Consider the following 16,149-nt stretch of genomic DNA (forward strand, 5'->3'; position numbering starts at 1 on the left):
AAAAAAAAAAAAACAAAAAACAAAAATTAAAAAGAAAAGTCTGGTGAGGAGACAAGGCTCTCTGGTTTTTACAGGCGTGGAAACTTCCAGTCTGGATTTTATTGTGACACAGCCAGACATGCAAACTGCAGGGGACTGGAGTCACATGTCTTGATCTTATGAGCTTTAGAAAAGACTTGCAATCCAACTGCAATGGCCTGTTTCCCCCCCGCACTTCAGTCATATGACTTAAAAAGACCCAAAGAGGAAATACTTAGCTGGCACAAGCTGCACATTCAGAGACAGAGCAGACGTCCAGGCTAAAGCTTCAGTTGTATACCTATAGGTCACACAGAGAGGCTCCAAGTGTCTTCCTGACTCACACACTGCTCATTGTTAGTTTTGTTTGGAAAAAGCTGCCACAGGAGAGTTTCATTGACCAACAGGCTGAGTGACATTTACTGCTGAGTGGTATTTACAGGTCAGTCTCTTGGTGGATCCTTCCATACTTCTCTTTTCTCAGCATCTGTTCGGCACCACTGGCAACACTGACACACCTGCACTGATTTTCTTTGTCTTAATCTAAAATCCTTAATGATATTTATTCCTGTGGATATCTGAGTTTAGACTCGACTTATTGTTGCTTAAATCATTATAAACAAGACCCCCCTGAGCCGAACATCTAAGTCATCGCTCCACTTTGTCCTGGCGAGAGCACGTGTCCGCTGATGCAGTGGTTCAGGCTGTACAGGGTGTTTGGAGATCAGTGGGAGCATGGCTTCGCCGTCTGGCAGACGGGCTGAGGTGGTTGCTCTGGGTTTTGTCTCAATGGCCTTGATGAAACGAGGGCTAAAATTAAACAAGGAGCACACATGCCTTCCCATGACCCTTTGGTGTGAGAGCCGAGTAAGACAGGAATGTGCACTGAAGAGGGCAGCGAGAGACAAAAAGCACGGGCCGCAACACGGGATGACACGTGTGGGTTTGTAGGACCTGCTGCAGCATCCTACTGATCATCTCCTCAAATAAAACTGCAAAGTCCGTATTTTCTTATTACCTTCACCAAGGATGTGAAGGTATTTATTAATTAACAAGAACTTCTTGACATACAATGATAGAAAATTACTGCATGTGCATACGTACACTGCTGAATACCTCACAAGGGTCACTGCAACTTTTATGCACTCTTTGACATGAGCCTGTCCACATACAAAGAGTTTGGTGGTTTTGATTTTCTTGAGAAATGCTTGTTTTACGTAACTAATTGTAATGGGATTTTGGTGTTGAGAGCAGAGGACCAGACGAATCCTCTTTGTGGCCATCTTGAGTCTTGCTTCCATTCATGAAGACAACAGCACGCTGTGATGGATATTTGGGTCATATTTCTATACTTTGATAAGTTTGATTACACACATATATTCTGCTAATAGTTAGATTACATGCATATGCTTACATTAATGATAGTTGGATCCTGATATGTTGATCTTGTTCATATTTTCTTCTGATGGTTTGTGTGATTGAACAATCAACAGAAATTCTACTTCTCCTGGGTAAGTTTTTCCTTTATTATTCATAGAAGTGATTTGGACGAGGAGTGATTGTTTGTGTGCAAAATATATCTAAGGCCAGTGTGACCTAGAACAGGAGGTTTTGAGATAGAGGCCTGGCATGGGAGACATCTTAGGGCCCTCGACTTAAGATAGAACAGGTTGGCGTCAGGGATAAGGTTGTCTCTCTAGATTTGTCCTTGCAAACCGGCTGGGCCGGTGACGTTGGATCCTCAAAGATGACCAAGCAGAGGAGAGCCAATGAGGAGGAGCCAACGACTGCTTCAGCATTTCCTCATGTTCTGTCTATAAAATACTGGGTCAGGGAGAGGTAGTGTGTCAGACTTTGTGAACTGACCCAACTCTGTTGTGGATCAGGGAAAGGTTAAGTCGAGACCCAGAGCTCTGTAACCTTGCACATTCTATTGATGTTAAAATAAAACTGATTTTTTGGGACTCAGCATCTTCTCCTTTTGCTTCATTAAAAGAACCCAGAGGACCAGTGATTTTACTGACTGTCCTCGACAGCTGCAACCAACAGTTATATGTAGCATTGATTCTGCCTGTCTTCTAAATGAATTAATTGCTTGATCCATAAAATGTCGGCAAACAGTACAAACAGTCTGTCGCAATGCCCCTTAAGTCTGAAGTGACATCTTCAAATAGTTGATTTTATTCAAGTAGAAGTCCAAAACTTAAATAAATTTAGTTTACTGCCACATAAAATAAAGAAAAGCAGCTTATTTGAATTGAGAAACTGTTACCAGGTAAAGTTCGGCATTTATGCTTGAAAAATTACACAATTATTAAAAAAGCTGCAGATTAGTTTTCTATCAAACAATTAATTGATTGATCATTTCTAGTGCATTTTGATGCAGGTTCAAATCAGATAAAGGTTTAAAAATGTGATTCATTTGCACTCATTAAAAAATCCACCTGTGCAGCCGGCGGTATGCTGCTTGCTGCAGCCATGAAAAGCATCACCAGAATTTAGTCCAGTCCACGCTCATGCATTTCAACAAGAAGTGTTGGCATTTCCTTAACGAGACTGGGTGACTGGCTGAGATTGTTTTCTATAGCTTACATGACAGCTGTTGTCACCTCGCACTAGCTCTGGAAAGATAATGAGCTTAAAAGTGCCCATCTCCGTCACCTTTCGGCCCGTCCCGGCCCCGTGGAGCAGCACTGGATGGGAAAGCGTTTCAGCGCCAGACGTCAGGGACCGAGTTTTATCTGCCTGGAATTCCTTCAGCTCAGGGCCGCCTTCAGTGCAGACCTGAGACCCTCCAGTCCTCTGATAAGAGCCGGGCAAAACAGATACATACTGTACTTTACACACACTCGGTAACTGAGTCACACTTTAATACACACATCACACACATCCTCCCAAAGAAAAAACGAGAATACTGGAAGAACATGTCTATCTATGGCTGCCATATGTGAAGTGTCCATCCATTTCTCTCAAATATAGTGAAGCTTAGGATAAAAACATGAATAAAAATAAGTATAATTTTATATTTTGCTTAATATTTCAGCAGTTTAGTTTAAATATATAGTAACTAATGCCCCATTCATGCGATGGCGTAGCCGTAAAGCTTCAATATCCTGGGCTTTCATTGTGAAAGCACTGACGTCACTTTTAATTTTCGTTTGTAGAAATATTTAGTTTGGCAAACTCTAGCCATGCCTACTGTAGATGAATTTGCTAATACAGTATATCATATAGCACATTGACACTGCTTGAATCGTCACAAACAGAACAGTCATCACAGTGGACCCTGACTACTACTTTTCAATGGTTCAAGCCTGGAATCTCAGTTTCAGCTGAAGTGAAAGGAATCAGGTCGCAGTTGATTCAAAGAGTTCAACAGCTCTTAAAAAGAACACGTATATCAAATAGAGTAACTTAAAACCACTTTTTCCTGCTGCCTTCTTCCAGTGAAAGAGACAAAATCCAGAGTCCTTGTTTCATGCAAACATGTATTCCAAAGTTTATCTGACGTTAGTATGAGGCTTCAGCGGTCTGAGTTAGACAAATCAGGTGTGCAAGTCCAAAATTCCCTCAGTGTGTTTCCTCGCTGAGCCGCGGTGGAGGGAGAGCAACGCGAAGAGAACACTTTGTGCTAAAACATGCATTTGTTTAACTCACATTAGCTCTGGTGAAACTTTCTCCTGTATTTTTGCGCAGAATGAATGAAAACGGTTTCATTGTGCATGCAGACACTTGACCACTATTTTCAGACATATCTAAAAACATGCTGAACTCTCCTTTAACCACAAAGGGAAACCAAACTGAGTATGTATGAGGACATGACAAATGAAGTTCCCATTACTATCCCCTGAAATATTTAACGTATGTAATGCACTTCCTGAAAGTCTCTTTTTGAGGGAAACTGAAGTGACACAAATAGACTTTGTGTGTTTGACAGTCCAGTGCAGGTGTTTTTCTGCGTCTCAGGCGATACTATTTTTGGCCACAATTATCTCTTTGGCCAGATATACAGTAACACTCATAATGAGCCGTGATATTACAGGAAGTGAGCCCATCTGCTCAGCAGCATGGACCGGCCGGCAGGCAGAGACAATCAGTCAGGATGAATAATGTCTGTCTGCTGCTGTCAGCCCTCTAATACCCTAAAGTTAACTGTCAGCATATAGAAAGCTTGTTTCAGTGAGACAGCTGATATGATGTATGTCAGTACTGAATCAAAGGACACGACTACGAACATATGAAATGTCATGAAAAATGAACGAGAAGCTTGTTGGAAAGTTGTTGAAAAAAAAAACACGAGACATCAACTCTAACGAAGAAAATGTTTTATTGTTGTTATCGAGTTATCATGACATCACAGCACGTAGAATTGGTCAAAACTAATGTTATATTCACATCTGCAGAGGTTTATTCCAAAACAACAAAAAGCAGGTTTCAGCTGTGTCTTTGCTACAAGAGTCAGAAATTCTATCTAGGATCAACAATCAAAAATAAAACCAAAACAGAGTGAATGCAAGACAGGGCTGCATGTTAGGAGGAACAGGAGGAGGGGTTGAGTGACAGGGGTGGAAGTTGAGAAGAGGAGAAGGTGGGAGGCACATGGGAACACAGATTCATGGCGTGTCCTTGGTGACGAGCACAGCGACAGCCAGCTCCAGCGTAGCACCACTCTCATTAGCGGCAGGGCCTGTCAGCACAGCTTCAGTCAGTAGGGCTACAACAATGCACCAGGCTTGGATTACAGTGTTTAGGCTGCGGCATCCATCCATCCATCCTTCCATCCATCCTTCCTTTCAGCCTGCTTTCCTTTTGTATCCCTTTCAGAAATAGAAAAACAAGAGTTTCTGGTGCAGAGTTGGGTCGTGGGCTTCTTTCTCTGCGTCTCTCGCTGCTATCGGTCGCACACTACGGAAATTGGCCTGGGAATTTGGAGGAGGAAGGTTGGTGGATTAACTGGAAGCTGGAGGGCAAAGGTCGCGTCAGCTTCCAAACACCTCCAGCCTGGCTCTGTCCCTATCGCCTCTGCTAGTGGGCATGCCCCTGACACATCTGAAATGATCAGGTTGTGTTCAAGAGAGGCAGGGCCGACAGCTGTGATGAACAGAGGCTGCAGCAGAGCAGAAGTGAAGTGATGGAGGAAAGTTTGAACATCCAACACGCAGTTATTGTTTATTTGGGCTGAGCAGACCTCCCCTTGTGACTGTGCAGGTTTCTACAGACCCCTGTGACCCTGTTATTAGTTTTGTTGCGCCTGTTAATGGGACAACTTCCATTTATTATAACATGGCATCACTAAAGGTTGCCATGGCCACTGCCCACTGAGTGGAAAGCATACAAACATTCAGCATCTGCCACTTGTGCAGTCACATGAAAAAAAAAAAAACACAGCTTAAATGGACTGTTATGCAAATGACTGTACAAAGAGATTTAGACAGAATCCAGGAAATTCGTCATTTTGGACACGACTGTTCAGCTCTTATGTGCCTTTAAGCTTTGTCCTGTGCGCTTCCCTGGCGTCAGTAATAGTACATATATGTCTGGAAACTCGACTCCTGATCACAGCGTCTACAGATCGCTGACTGTCAAGCGTGTTGCACATATCATTTGCTGTATTTCCGGCTTTTGCAGTTTTACTCATCGAAAGCAGCCATAGCAGGATGTTTGGCCGCTCAGTTAGGTTGAGGGAGGTTGTAGCACGTGGAAAAAGTCAACACCTACTACGCTGGTGATCTCAGCGAACACGATCTAATCAGCTAGAAGTGAGACAGGAATGCACTCGATGAAAACACCTGTGTAGGTGTGCAGGACTTTTAATAAAAGAATCAATGCACAAACAGAGGAAGATGCTTCAACAAAAGGAAGAAATGCAAAGTAGCACCAGAGGAGGGATAAAAACTGGCCCAAATTCACCTGTCATTCTGCCAAAAGTTGCTCTAATATACACACATCTCTCATTCCCAGCCTATCTTCCAATTCTGACGTCAGCAAACCCCAACTCCCTCTTGTACTTCCCTCGCCACGTTTCACATACACATAACCACACGTCCACCTCCGCCATGCAACATGTTAGCTGAACACGACTGCTACGTTTCAAGTTCTCTTCTATGGCAGCTAATCTGAAACGATGCTAAAAAAAATCTGGCCTGTTGAAATGAAACAGGTTGCCAGTAATTTCCAGCTGTTATTACTGGAACAAGCTGAAGATCATTTGAGATGACTGACCTACAGCCAAGGCGAGCTCTTGGTGGATCTGTACAAAAGATGAACATAAATGTTGTTGACAGAAATTCTAATGAGGGAGTCTAGGAGTATGTAATGGTTATGTCATGGTTGTAGGGTTTTGAACACATTAGCCTACGGGTGATGATGAAGGGAGGGAAAAATGAAATGATGTGATGACTCTGATGGGGCAGCTTTGGGGTATGGGGAACAAAAAATACATTTGAAATAATTGTTCAAAATCCTCAAATCGTGCCTGAAGGCAAGATGGGAGAGGAAGCTTTAAGGAAGATCTTTGTGTTCAGTCGTTGATTCCTTGATGATCTGCAAAGAAAAGAGATCAGCGTTAAAAATAGAAAGAAAATCTCTGGGGATGGTGCACATGGCATCAGGTGTGCTGAGCGGCAGTAAATGTGTGTGAAAACCTGCAGAAGGGTTCAACATTGCCCTCCAGAGGGATTGGGTGCAATGTGCAGATTGGCCTGCTTCAGTGTGAGCGTGTTAAACTGTGTTGTTTTGTAAAAGCTCGTACCTCCCCGTCCCTGGTCTCCACAGTTCGAACCAGGATGCTCCTCTTCACGTGGGCCTCTGGGGTTTTAGTGTCCAGATTTGTTTCTAAAGGATGAATAGAGGTGGAAAGAAGGGAACATGCAGTGCAGTTCAAGAAACTGAATTGTATTATCATCTGTTCAATGGCATTTTACTCCCCCATCAAGTACTGTTACATACAGTAAATCCAATATATATAAAAATGGTAAGGACACAGGAGTGACCCGCAAAAAAATATAACATTCAGGGGGGAAAAGCATGTGCTAAAGGAGGTATTTTGAGAAGTATCCAGATATTCGGCCAAAACTGGAAAGAGATGGCAAGAAATATTGGGCCACCAGTGCACCTATAGCCCCAACATTTCCTATGGATATTAATAGTACTCAAAGAATGACAACTAACGGGTGTGGTGCCCCCTTGGTCTTTCTTCAAGTACCGCCATCAGGTCAAAATGTCTACTTGTTGACATATATTGAACTGATATCTGCTGAGCACTTTCCAAAAAGCATGTGTCTAAAAAGCAAAAAGAGCTGCATCAATAAAGGGCAGAGAATATGGTGGGGGGGTCACACTTCATACTGACCTCTGAACTGCAGGTTGGAAAAGCTCTGAACTGGAATGGTGATCCTTGAGGAACAGAGAAGGGAAACTACAGTCACAAACCGACTGACAACGATAAATATTCGGACAAATGAGATTTCCTATCATGATTTGCCTCACCTGCTCTCCTCTCCCTCCAGCAGCTTCCTGTAGGTGGCAATCTCAATATCCAGGGCCAGCTTGACGTTGAGAAGGTCCTGGTACTCCTGCAGGTGTCTCGCCATCTCCTCCTTCAGCGCTTGGATCTCCTCCTCCAGATGGCTCACTGTATCCTGGTAACCAGTAGTCTCCATGGAGAAGCGGTCCTCCATCTCCCGGAGCTGGCGTTCCAGAGACTCGTTCTCAAAAAGGAGAGGAGGTTTGGGGTTTAAAGTTAATTAATTTATTGAGTTTGAAGATGTTTACATGCATATTGGGTGAACAGATCTTTTTATACATAGTGCAGCTGGGCAAGTAATGTACAGACAAAACACTCATATTTTATCATCAGAACCAAGTGTTGGTTAGTTAAAGGGTAAGCCAAATCATGTATTTGCAGCTAAAAATAGTGCCAAATAGCATTATGCTAATGCTAGGCATACATTAGCATGTCTGATGTTGCAATGGAGTCCAATTTTCACTCTCATTGGTGCCAACAAATGAAAGGCCTCCATTTAAAGCTACTGCCAATCCATGTTCAAAAGGCTCATTTATGCTGAGCAGTCTGGTGAAAGCAAATAGTTAGCAGCAAAATTACGACTGTACAGTTAGGTGTGTACCACTACCTTCGCTGGTTGTGCTTAAACTAGTAAAATTATTTCATTTTCTATAGTTTTATGCTAATGTGAGAGATACAAATACATGATCATCAGGGTAGTTTGACTTCAACTCCTACAGTTTCCCAGGGCCAATAGTGGAATTCAGTCACATGACCTCAGTCCAACTGAGCATGTGTTTCACTCGCTGAAGACCAGACTGAAAGCAAAGGGTCCCTGATACAAGTGCAAGTGAGGCTGGCTGCAGTACAAGCCTGGCAAGCTTCAGCAGGGAAGATCTGGTGATGTCTGTGGGTGGTAGACAGGCAGATACTGACCACAAACTACTGCAGATTTTATCAAACTTAAGTTGTCTTTCCCTTTTACTCCATAAGCCTCCTAAAATCTGGAAATTATAGATAAAATCAGTGAGATTTTCTTCCCCGTTCATACTACATGCCACAAGTTAAAGCTGTGAGTCATCACTTGAACCTGATTGTTTCATTTTCACTTCCACAATGTGTCACCGTGGTAGTGACGTCTCTGTAAGTGGAGTCCAACTGCATCGTTAAAATCATCTCAACTATAAGGCTTCTTGTAGGAAAAGGGTCTAATTGCCTGCATCACGTCCATCTTATCAGATCACATGGTCGCAGATTTAACAGTGTTTTCTGTTCTTCGTTAGAGGACTTACTGTCCCACGGAGAGCCTCAAGGTCGCAGGTCACCACTTGGATCTGACGCCGATATTCATTGGCTTCCTGTTTGGCCTGACGCAGGGCTTCTGCGTTTCGATTGGCTGCATCTGTCAGGTCAGCAAACTGTGTACAAAAGCAAACAATCCACCAGTCTGTGAGTGTGTGTGATGCCCTCTGCTGCATATCCTCCTCACAGGGACAGTTAAAGTCACACCTAATGTAATCTGGATGTTTATTACTCTAATTCTCAGTACCACACGAAAGTCATATCTGAGTCTTCTGACCTTGGATCGGTACCACTCCTCTGTCTCCTGCATGTTTGAAGAGGCCATGGTTTCATACTGGACCCTGATGTCTCTCAGAGCAGCAGTCAGGTCTGGTTTGGATACATCCAGGTCTACGTGCACCTGCTGGGCCATGATCTGTTCCTGTAACTCACGCAGCTCCTGAGAGGGGCAAGAAGTGAGGAAAAGTGTACATTCAAATTAGGTGATTAAAGGTGATGATGATAATTAGAGTTGACTGAGGATGTTTTTTATTCTTACCTCATCGTGAGTCTTCTTCAGGAAGTTGATCTCGTCCTGCAGGGCATCGATCTTCCTCTCTAGCTGGACACGATTTAGAGACGCCTCATCCACATCCTACAACCAGAATCAGGCATGAAGAGGAGTCAGGGTGGTCAGTCAGACGTGCTGATTGTATAAATGGTTTAGACCATGAATTCGGGTTAATATCAGAAGAATTACCTGTCTATAGGTGTTCAAATTGTTCTCTGCATCCTGTCGGAGGCCCATCTCATCTTGCAACCTGAGTAAGTCACAAAAAAGAGTGAAAGCTTGAAATTATGATCATGGTTTTAATAATAATAATAAAAATAATGAATATAAGCCAGAGATTGAAAATGACCGTAACATCCAAATATAAGGATTTTTACGTTTTAGTAAAGTACATTTGTTCTATTGAAGTGACATCCTAATAATCTCACCAGCATATATTCATATCATTACATACGTTTTAATAAGACGTAACAAATGACAAAAATCCCCAAAATACACCCTTCAGTATTGCGACATTTTTTCTATCTGTTCCTTTATGGCACAGCGTCAGTGAGAGAGAACCATGCATACAGTTTTTTGTCATTCAAATGAGGTCTTCCTGCGTATGAAGAGTCAGACGACGGGGACTAAAAAAGCATTTCAAGCATTTCGATCAGATTTTTGACTGCGAGCTTCAGTGCTGCTCCCCGTGCTGCAGGGGACGGCCGGGGCTCAGCTGAAAGGGCGGCTCATGCATCATTACACATTCACTCCCATCTAACAGCCAGAGGCCTTTCCCACGGGATGGAGTCCACACACACACACAAACGCACAAAGGGTCCATGTGTGCACGCACACCCTCACACGCAGACACACACCACCCTGTGATCCATCTGCCACTCGCGCACATGCACGGAAACAGAAATGCTCAGACTTGGGGTAACATCTGTAAAGCTTCACGCAGAGTTTGCTGAATGGAGTGGTTTAAGAAAAGCAGCAGGAATCACAAAAGTGACCTTTGACCCCCTCAGCCACGGCCATCACTATTCTCTCTGTTTTCTTTCAGGCGACCAGCAGCTGCGCGGAAATCAGAGAGTAGAGTCTGAAGTAGATTTTTCTACATTCAGAGTCATTCAATCACTTATTCTCCTGACTAACTGAAATTATAGATTCATGCAGCTCAAGTGAAAAAAGCTGGATATGCCGCTGCGGTGAATCAGTGTTTTGGAGTAACAGGGAACAAGAAAACATCTGCCTGGCTGTCTGCTTCCTTTGTGGAGGGCTACCATTGTGTTTGCCTCATTCCTCCGCACTCGCTCAATGGCGATGAGGGGTTCAGTTGGGATCAAGTTTGTAAAGAGGGATCCAGGAGTAAAGCTCGGGCAGAGCACAGCGGTCTGCATTCCAACGAATTAGACACAAACTGAATCTGCATATAAATGCCTTCGTAATTAAAAAAAAAAAAGAAAAAAACTCTCAGCCATGCAACGAACTTGTCTTATTTTTTTTTAGACCTCAAATCTTGGCAAGCTGAACTTATTTTTTCTTGCTCTGGTAACGAACAAATCCCCAAGCTGCTAGTGCACATTCAGCATTTAAAGCAAAGTTTACCTGCACATTTGTGAGCAACTTGTGACAATAACAAATGCATTTGACAGGATGTAATCATAGTTAGAGTGAAACAAAAATACTAAGAAGTTGTGGCAGACTTTACAGAAAACAGAAAACCCCAGATATACAGAAGAAGGGACCAGGCAGGAGGGAGGTGCTTCTCCCCTCCATCTGTTAACTTTTTAAGCTAAAATTTAAACCTCTCTCTACATGTTTTCATACTTTAAATGCATATTTTTACTGCCCACAAAACTGTGCAGGAACTTTTTCTACATTTGCATTTTGGCCATTGAGCTGATTTTGCTTTCCAAAGAAACTTTCAATAAGTTTGATGAGTGCATAATTTAAATTAAATAAATGTAAGTTTCATCATCAGAAAGTGAGTAAGAGAGTAAAATACCAAGTGTGCAGATGTCTGGGTTTTGGCACATCTAGGCTACATTATACCCGTGACTAGAGCAGTCTTTAAAGAGAATTAGAGTAAAGGTTAGAAACAACAGGTTGGTGCTACTGTGACTGTACGTGTCACCAACCAGCCACAGGAGTCCCACCCTGCCTCCTCCTACCTCTGCTTCATCGTGGCCAGATCTGCAGCCAGGTTGTCCCTCTCAATCTCCAGCCGAGCTTTGCCAGCAGTGAGACCGTCCACCTGCCTGCGCAGCTCCCTCAGCTCCTCCTGGTAGATGTCTCCCAGGCGGCTGGGCTCCTTCCCCTTCAGCTGGTTCAACTCTGCCACCAGCACCTTGTTCTGCTGCTCCAACAGGCGCACCTTCTCTATGTAGCTGGCGAAACGGTCATTCAGGCCCATCATCTCCACCTTCTCGTTGGTGCGCGTCTCCTTGTACTGGGCCTTCATCAGGGTGTCAGCTGAGAAGTCCAGCCGGTCCCCGGGGCTCCCCAGGAGCAGGGCCGCGTTGGTCGATCCCAGCGACACCCTGGATATCGGGCTGGAGTGGGTGAGGGTGCGAGGGGTGCCATGCCAGGAGAAGCGGCTGGAAGAAATTCTGACTCCTGTGCTGCTCGAGCCCTGGGGCCCAAAACGCTTCCTGTATGAGGACTGGAATCTCTGACTCTCCATGATGGGGAATGAAGCTCACTCAGGGCGCAAATGGGGCTTTTATAGAGGCAGGCGAACCCCCCAAGTCCAAAGCAGAGAGGCCACAGGGTGCGGCAGAGAGAAGGGAGGGTGGCAGGCAGTGAATGGGACAAAAAGGGAGAGCGAAGGGGTGGTTAACATGACACTCAAAGAGCTGTGTGCCAGGGATTGTCTGTGCTCGTCCACTCAACTACAAATGTCTCTTGGCTTTCTCCCTCTCTCCCCCTCTCCTCCTGTCTCCCCCGGCCTCTGACTCACTTGCTCTCTCTCTCTCTCTCTCACTCTTACTTTCACCCCTTTTTGTCCTTCTCTCTTTCTTTCTGTTCCAGCTGAATGAAAAGGAATGTGTGTGACAGGGTCTAGCCACCAATTCAACCTGACCACACATGGGCTCTCACAAAAACAGAAACAGAGTTTGATCGAACAAAGGGATGGAGCTGTTGGGAAGAGACCCTCACTCTCTAATCAGAGAGAGCAACAGCAGCTTGGCAGATGAAGCAGATAAATCAGACACAAGATAAATATTACACGTAGGCTTCAGGATAATATTGAACATATAAACCTGCAGGATTTAGCAGCATTTGTTTTTGGGTTGCACGGTGAGGAGAGAAACTGCATGTAAGACAGAACCTCAGAGCTGTTGTCTCTCCTCTTTGGATCAGTTAATGGCACAGTTACATAACAAGGACATTACTGCATACACTATTCACTAATCACCTGCATACTCTTATGGGAACAATGATGCAATTTGATTAGTCTTTGATTAACGTCGCATTTGTCAGTATTACTCTGTGCTCTTCTTGCTTTGATAGAACTGATTGTAAACAGATGATGCATTTCCAAGGAGCTACACATATTTGATGACACTCACAGTGAAATAACATTTGTCAGAGTGATTACCAAATGTTGTTTTTTTCACTGTATTAACTGTTAAAATCAACCTTTCTTTGTATCGGTGAAAGTATTTGATCAGGTGCTACTTTTAATGCATCTTGTTGAGGGATAGCAATCAACTGTCATTATCACAAACAAAAGAAAATGAATGTAGTTGTTAAGATTAAACGATATGTAACCTTAAATGGTTTGAAACTTTTCTTTATCTATGAATCTGTGTATGATAAAAACTACTATATGCTCAAAATGAGTATGTTAACATTGATGTTTAGCATTTTTTTGCCATCTTAGCTTAGCACATTAGCATGCTAACATTTGCAAATTTCAAATTTTTGCAAGAATTTGGTAAAAAAAATATATTTATAACTCAAAGTCAGCCCTCTTACTCACTTAATATCAGTTGCATACTTTTCCTGAACATGTAATAAAGTGTAAATGCTTACATGCTGCATTTTGCAGACAGACCTGTGCTGTGAAATAGATTCTAATATTAGAATTAGATGCAGTTTGTGTTCATGTAGCGTTGCAAAAGATAGAAGCAAAAAAATTCAGATTATCATTATTTGCCACACATGGGACAAAACACACTTTCTGGACACTTGTCAATAACCAAGAACATGTGGAAGATTTTAATGTGTCCATGCTCTTAGCTACAATCACTAAAAAGGTATGTTTTTTTAACATCATCTTGGCCACATGACAAGACAACATTACACATAACTCCACATCCACAGTTGGTTGAGCGTCATGCTGCAGGAGCACGTGCACACTTCTGTTATGGCAGGGGGAGACTGAAGCCAAGGCTCCAGAGAGACTGTCGGACTCTGGGGTGTTCACGGGTTATTAGACGTCCTGTTGGCTGCAAAGACGGATGGATGGTGGAGACGAAGAGGAGTGGGATGAAGGGAGGGAGGGAGTGGGGAGTGCAGACCTAATCTGAACTCCAGGAGGACCGACAGACGCTGCGTTACAAAACCATTTTCATGCATCACCTTGACAACCGCCGGCCCGGCGATGTCAGACCACTTCAGCTGATCTTTTTCTGACTCCTCTCTGAAGAGGATGTGATTTGTAGAGATGAGATTGTCACTGACGGCATGTTCTCCTTCTACAAGTGTACATCCCTGAAGACAAGAAGAATTAAAGTTCACCATAACTATGTTCTTAAAAATCTATAAGTTTTATCTCATTTACTACAAACTTACTAGCTTATTTACTGCAAATACTGGGAAGTCTCTTAAAGTAGCTAACATACCTAAAACCTTAACAAGTAATATAAAGTTAAATAATAAAAACTGAGTGTAAATAGAAACTTTTCCTTGACTCTTAAACAAACTTAACTTTGTGAAACTTATTTTACTTTCATCATACTTTCACTACTTTAACTCTTCACTCGTCCTATTTTGTGGGCCAGGCTCCATGAGTTGTCAGAAATGAATGGGAACCAGTGGCTGTTTGTCCCTCTCAGTGTGAAGCAGCAGGAAAAATACATCCAAAACTCTAAAAGTGCACAACATTCATTTAAAAAGTTTAATTCCTGCTTTGTTAAGAAGATAAACCTTGTAGGAACAGTGGTGTAGCCATTTAACTATGCTGTTCTTACATGTAGTAAAACCACCACAGCAGTGGGACATAAAGGATCTCTTTGTTACCGGGTCGTAAAATCACAGGGAGTGGAAACCAGTCGGTACTGGGAGACAGTGAATAAAGCCCTGTATGACTCTACTAGCTGGCCTCTGAGTGTTGTTGCTATTAGGAAGGAAAACAACAACACTCTGTCTTGAATTCCAATTGGTCAATTGTTAATAGAGGTTAAATGAGATGGCACACTGTAAGTCTGGCAGAGATTTGTTGATTTAAAAGGTTCCATCGCTAAGGACTGATGCCTTGGTTGCATCATTAAGGTGACAGCGATTGTTTCAGCTCTCTGGATTTTTTAGACTGTCACGGCCGTTGCCTCAGATCTGGTCTCTGAGGCAATATGTCCTGAAGATTAAACATCCCCAGGGAGGCGAGAAAGGGGTGGTGCAGACCTCTCCCTCTCCTCCCCCCCTGCTGCTGGAGTCACGAAAGGGCCAAGTCAAACAGCTGATTCATGTGTCCGACATGAGGGGAGCATTTCATTTGCAGGACTTACAGGAAAAAGGGAGTGCGGGGCAGAATCTTAATGCTGCTGGATGCAGACTGATCTCAGGCCAAGGAAACATGGCTGCCAGTGAAGTTTGACTGCGCAATACTCAACGCCGGCTTTGTGCTCTGGCATTTTACACCCAGAATCCCCAGTGTGATCCCCCTCCGCTACCATCCTTCAACCTCACTGATGGCTGAATGTACACGGCCTCGTACCTAACAAGCTGGAAATACGGCCGTCTCAGCTCCACCCTCGTCACTATATCAAGGCCCTTTTTCCTGGACAGGGTGTAAATTAAATGAGGCGAAGGCCTTCATCGTGAATAGTAACACTGACTTGATGAAACACATCTCAAACCTTGATTTGCTGCTTCTCTACCACGAATTCCTGTACTAAATTAAATAAGATGAATCACCTGTGTTTGTCTCATCAGTGACAGTATGTGCTTATGTGCTCCGAGGCTGCTAAACGAACTGGAACTGATCACAAAAAGGATGTAATTATTAATATCGGAAAAAAAAAACAGACAAAAGCAATGGAAGCAGAACAATGAACACCTTCGCAACAAAGGCCAAACCTAAATGTACAGTTGATCAGCATTTGGAGAGAAAATGTTGCAGACTTTCCTCTTTGAGAAACTGGGGTCCAGCAGTCAAATGATCCCTCTGTTCTTTGAAGGCGAGAAAATGATTTTGGAACGTGTGTCAGCAGGTTCTTCAGTTCGTTTAAGCCGTCATCCAGTCCTACATGAACTGTTCTCACACTCCAGGTCACTGGTTGAATTGATAAATCTTCTTGCAGAAGAAATCATCAGTTCATCTGGCTTTACTTAAATATCTAAGATGATTCCCTTTAGTGTGTGAAAAGCCCTTAAATGAAGCTCTACTCTGTCATGACATTATTCCACTTTATTCTTGCACATATGTTTGTCCAGAGTGGAAGAAATATTCACTTAACTAAATGTAGAAATACCACAATGCAGTTAATTACAACTGAAATTTTGACACAATAAAAAGTTCAGTAGTATCAGCAGCAAAATATATTTTCAGTGTTTCATAAAATAA

At 43.1% G+C, this 16,149-nt stretch overlaps 1 protein-coding gene across 1 annotated transcript; it reads right to left on the reverse strand.

The window, feature by feature from the left end:
- Positions 1 to 6,019: 6,019 nt before the first annotated feature.
- On the reverse strand, positions 6,020 to 12,042 carry LOC121620296 (glial fibrillary acidic protein). The gene is made up of 9 exons (XM_041956297.1): positions 11,531 to 12,042; positions 9,564 to 9,624; positions 9,363 to 9,458; positions 9,102 to 9,263; positions 8,815 to 8,940; positions 7,507 to 7,727; positions 7,370 to 7,413; positions 6,770 to 6,852; positions 6,020 to 6,561 (listed from the first exon to the last, which is right to left on the reverse strand). The coding sequence occupies exons 1-9, from the start codon at positions 12,040 to 12,042 to the stop codon at positions 6,520 to 6,522; spliced, it is 1,347 nt and encodes a 448-aa protein (XP_041812231.1). The 3' UTR covers positions 6,020 to 6,519.
- Between the last annotated feature and the right edge of the window lie 4,107 nt (positions 12,043 to 16,149).

Source organism: Chelmon rostratus, chromosome 17, assembly GCF_017976325.1.
Source record: "Chelmon rostratus isolate fCheRos1 chromosome 17, fCheRos1.pri, whole genome shotgun sequence".
NCBI classification, from domain to species: Eukaryota; Metazoa; Chordata; class Actinopteri; order Chaetodontiformes; family Chaetodontidae; genus Chelmon; species Chelmon rostratus.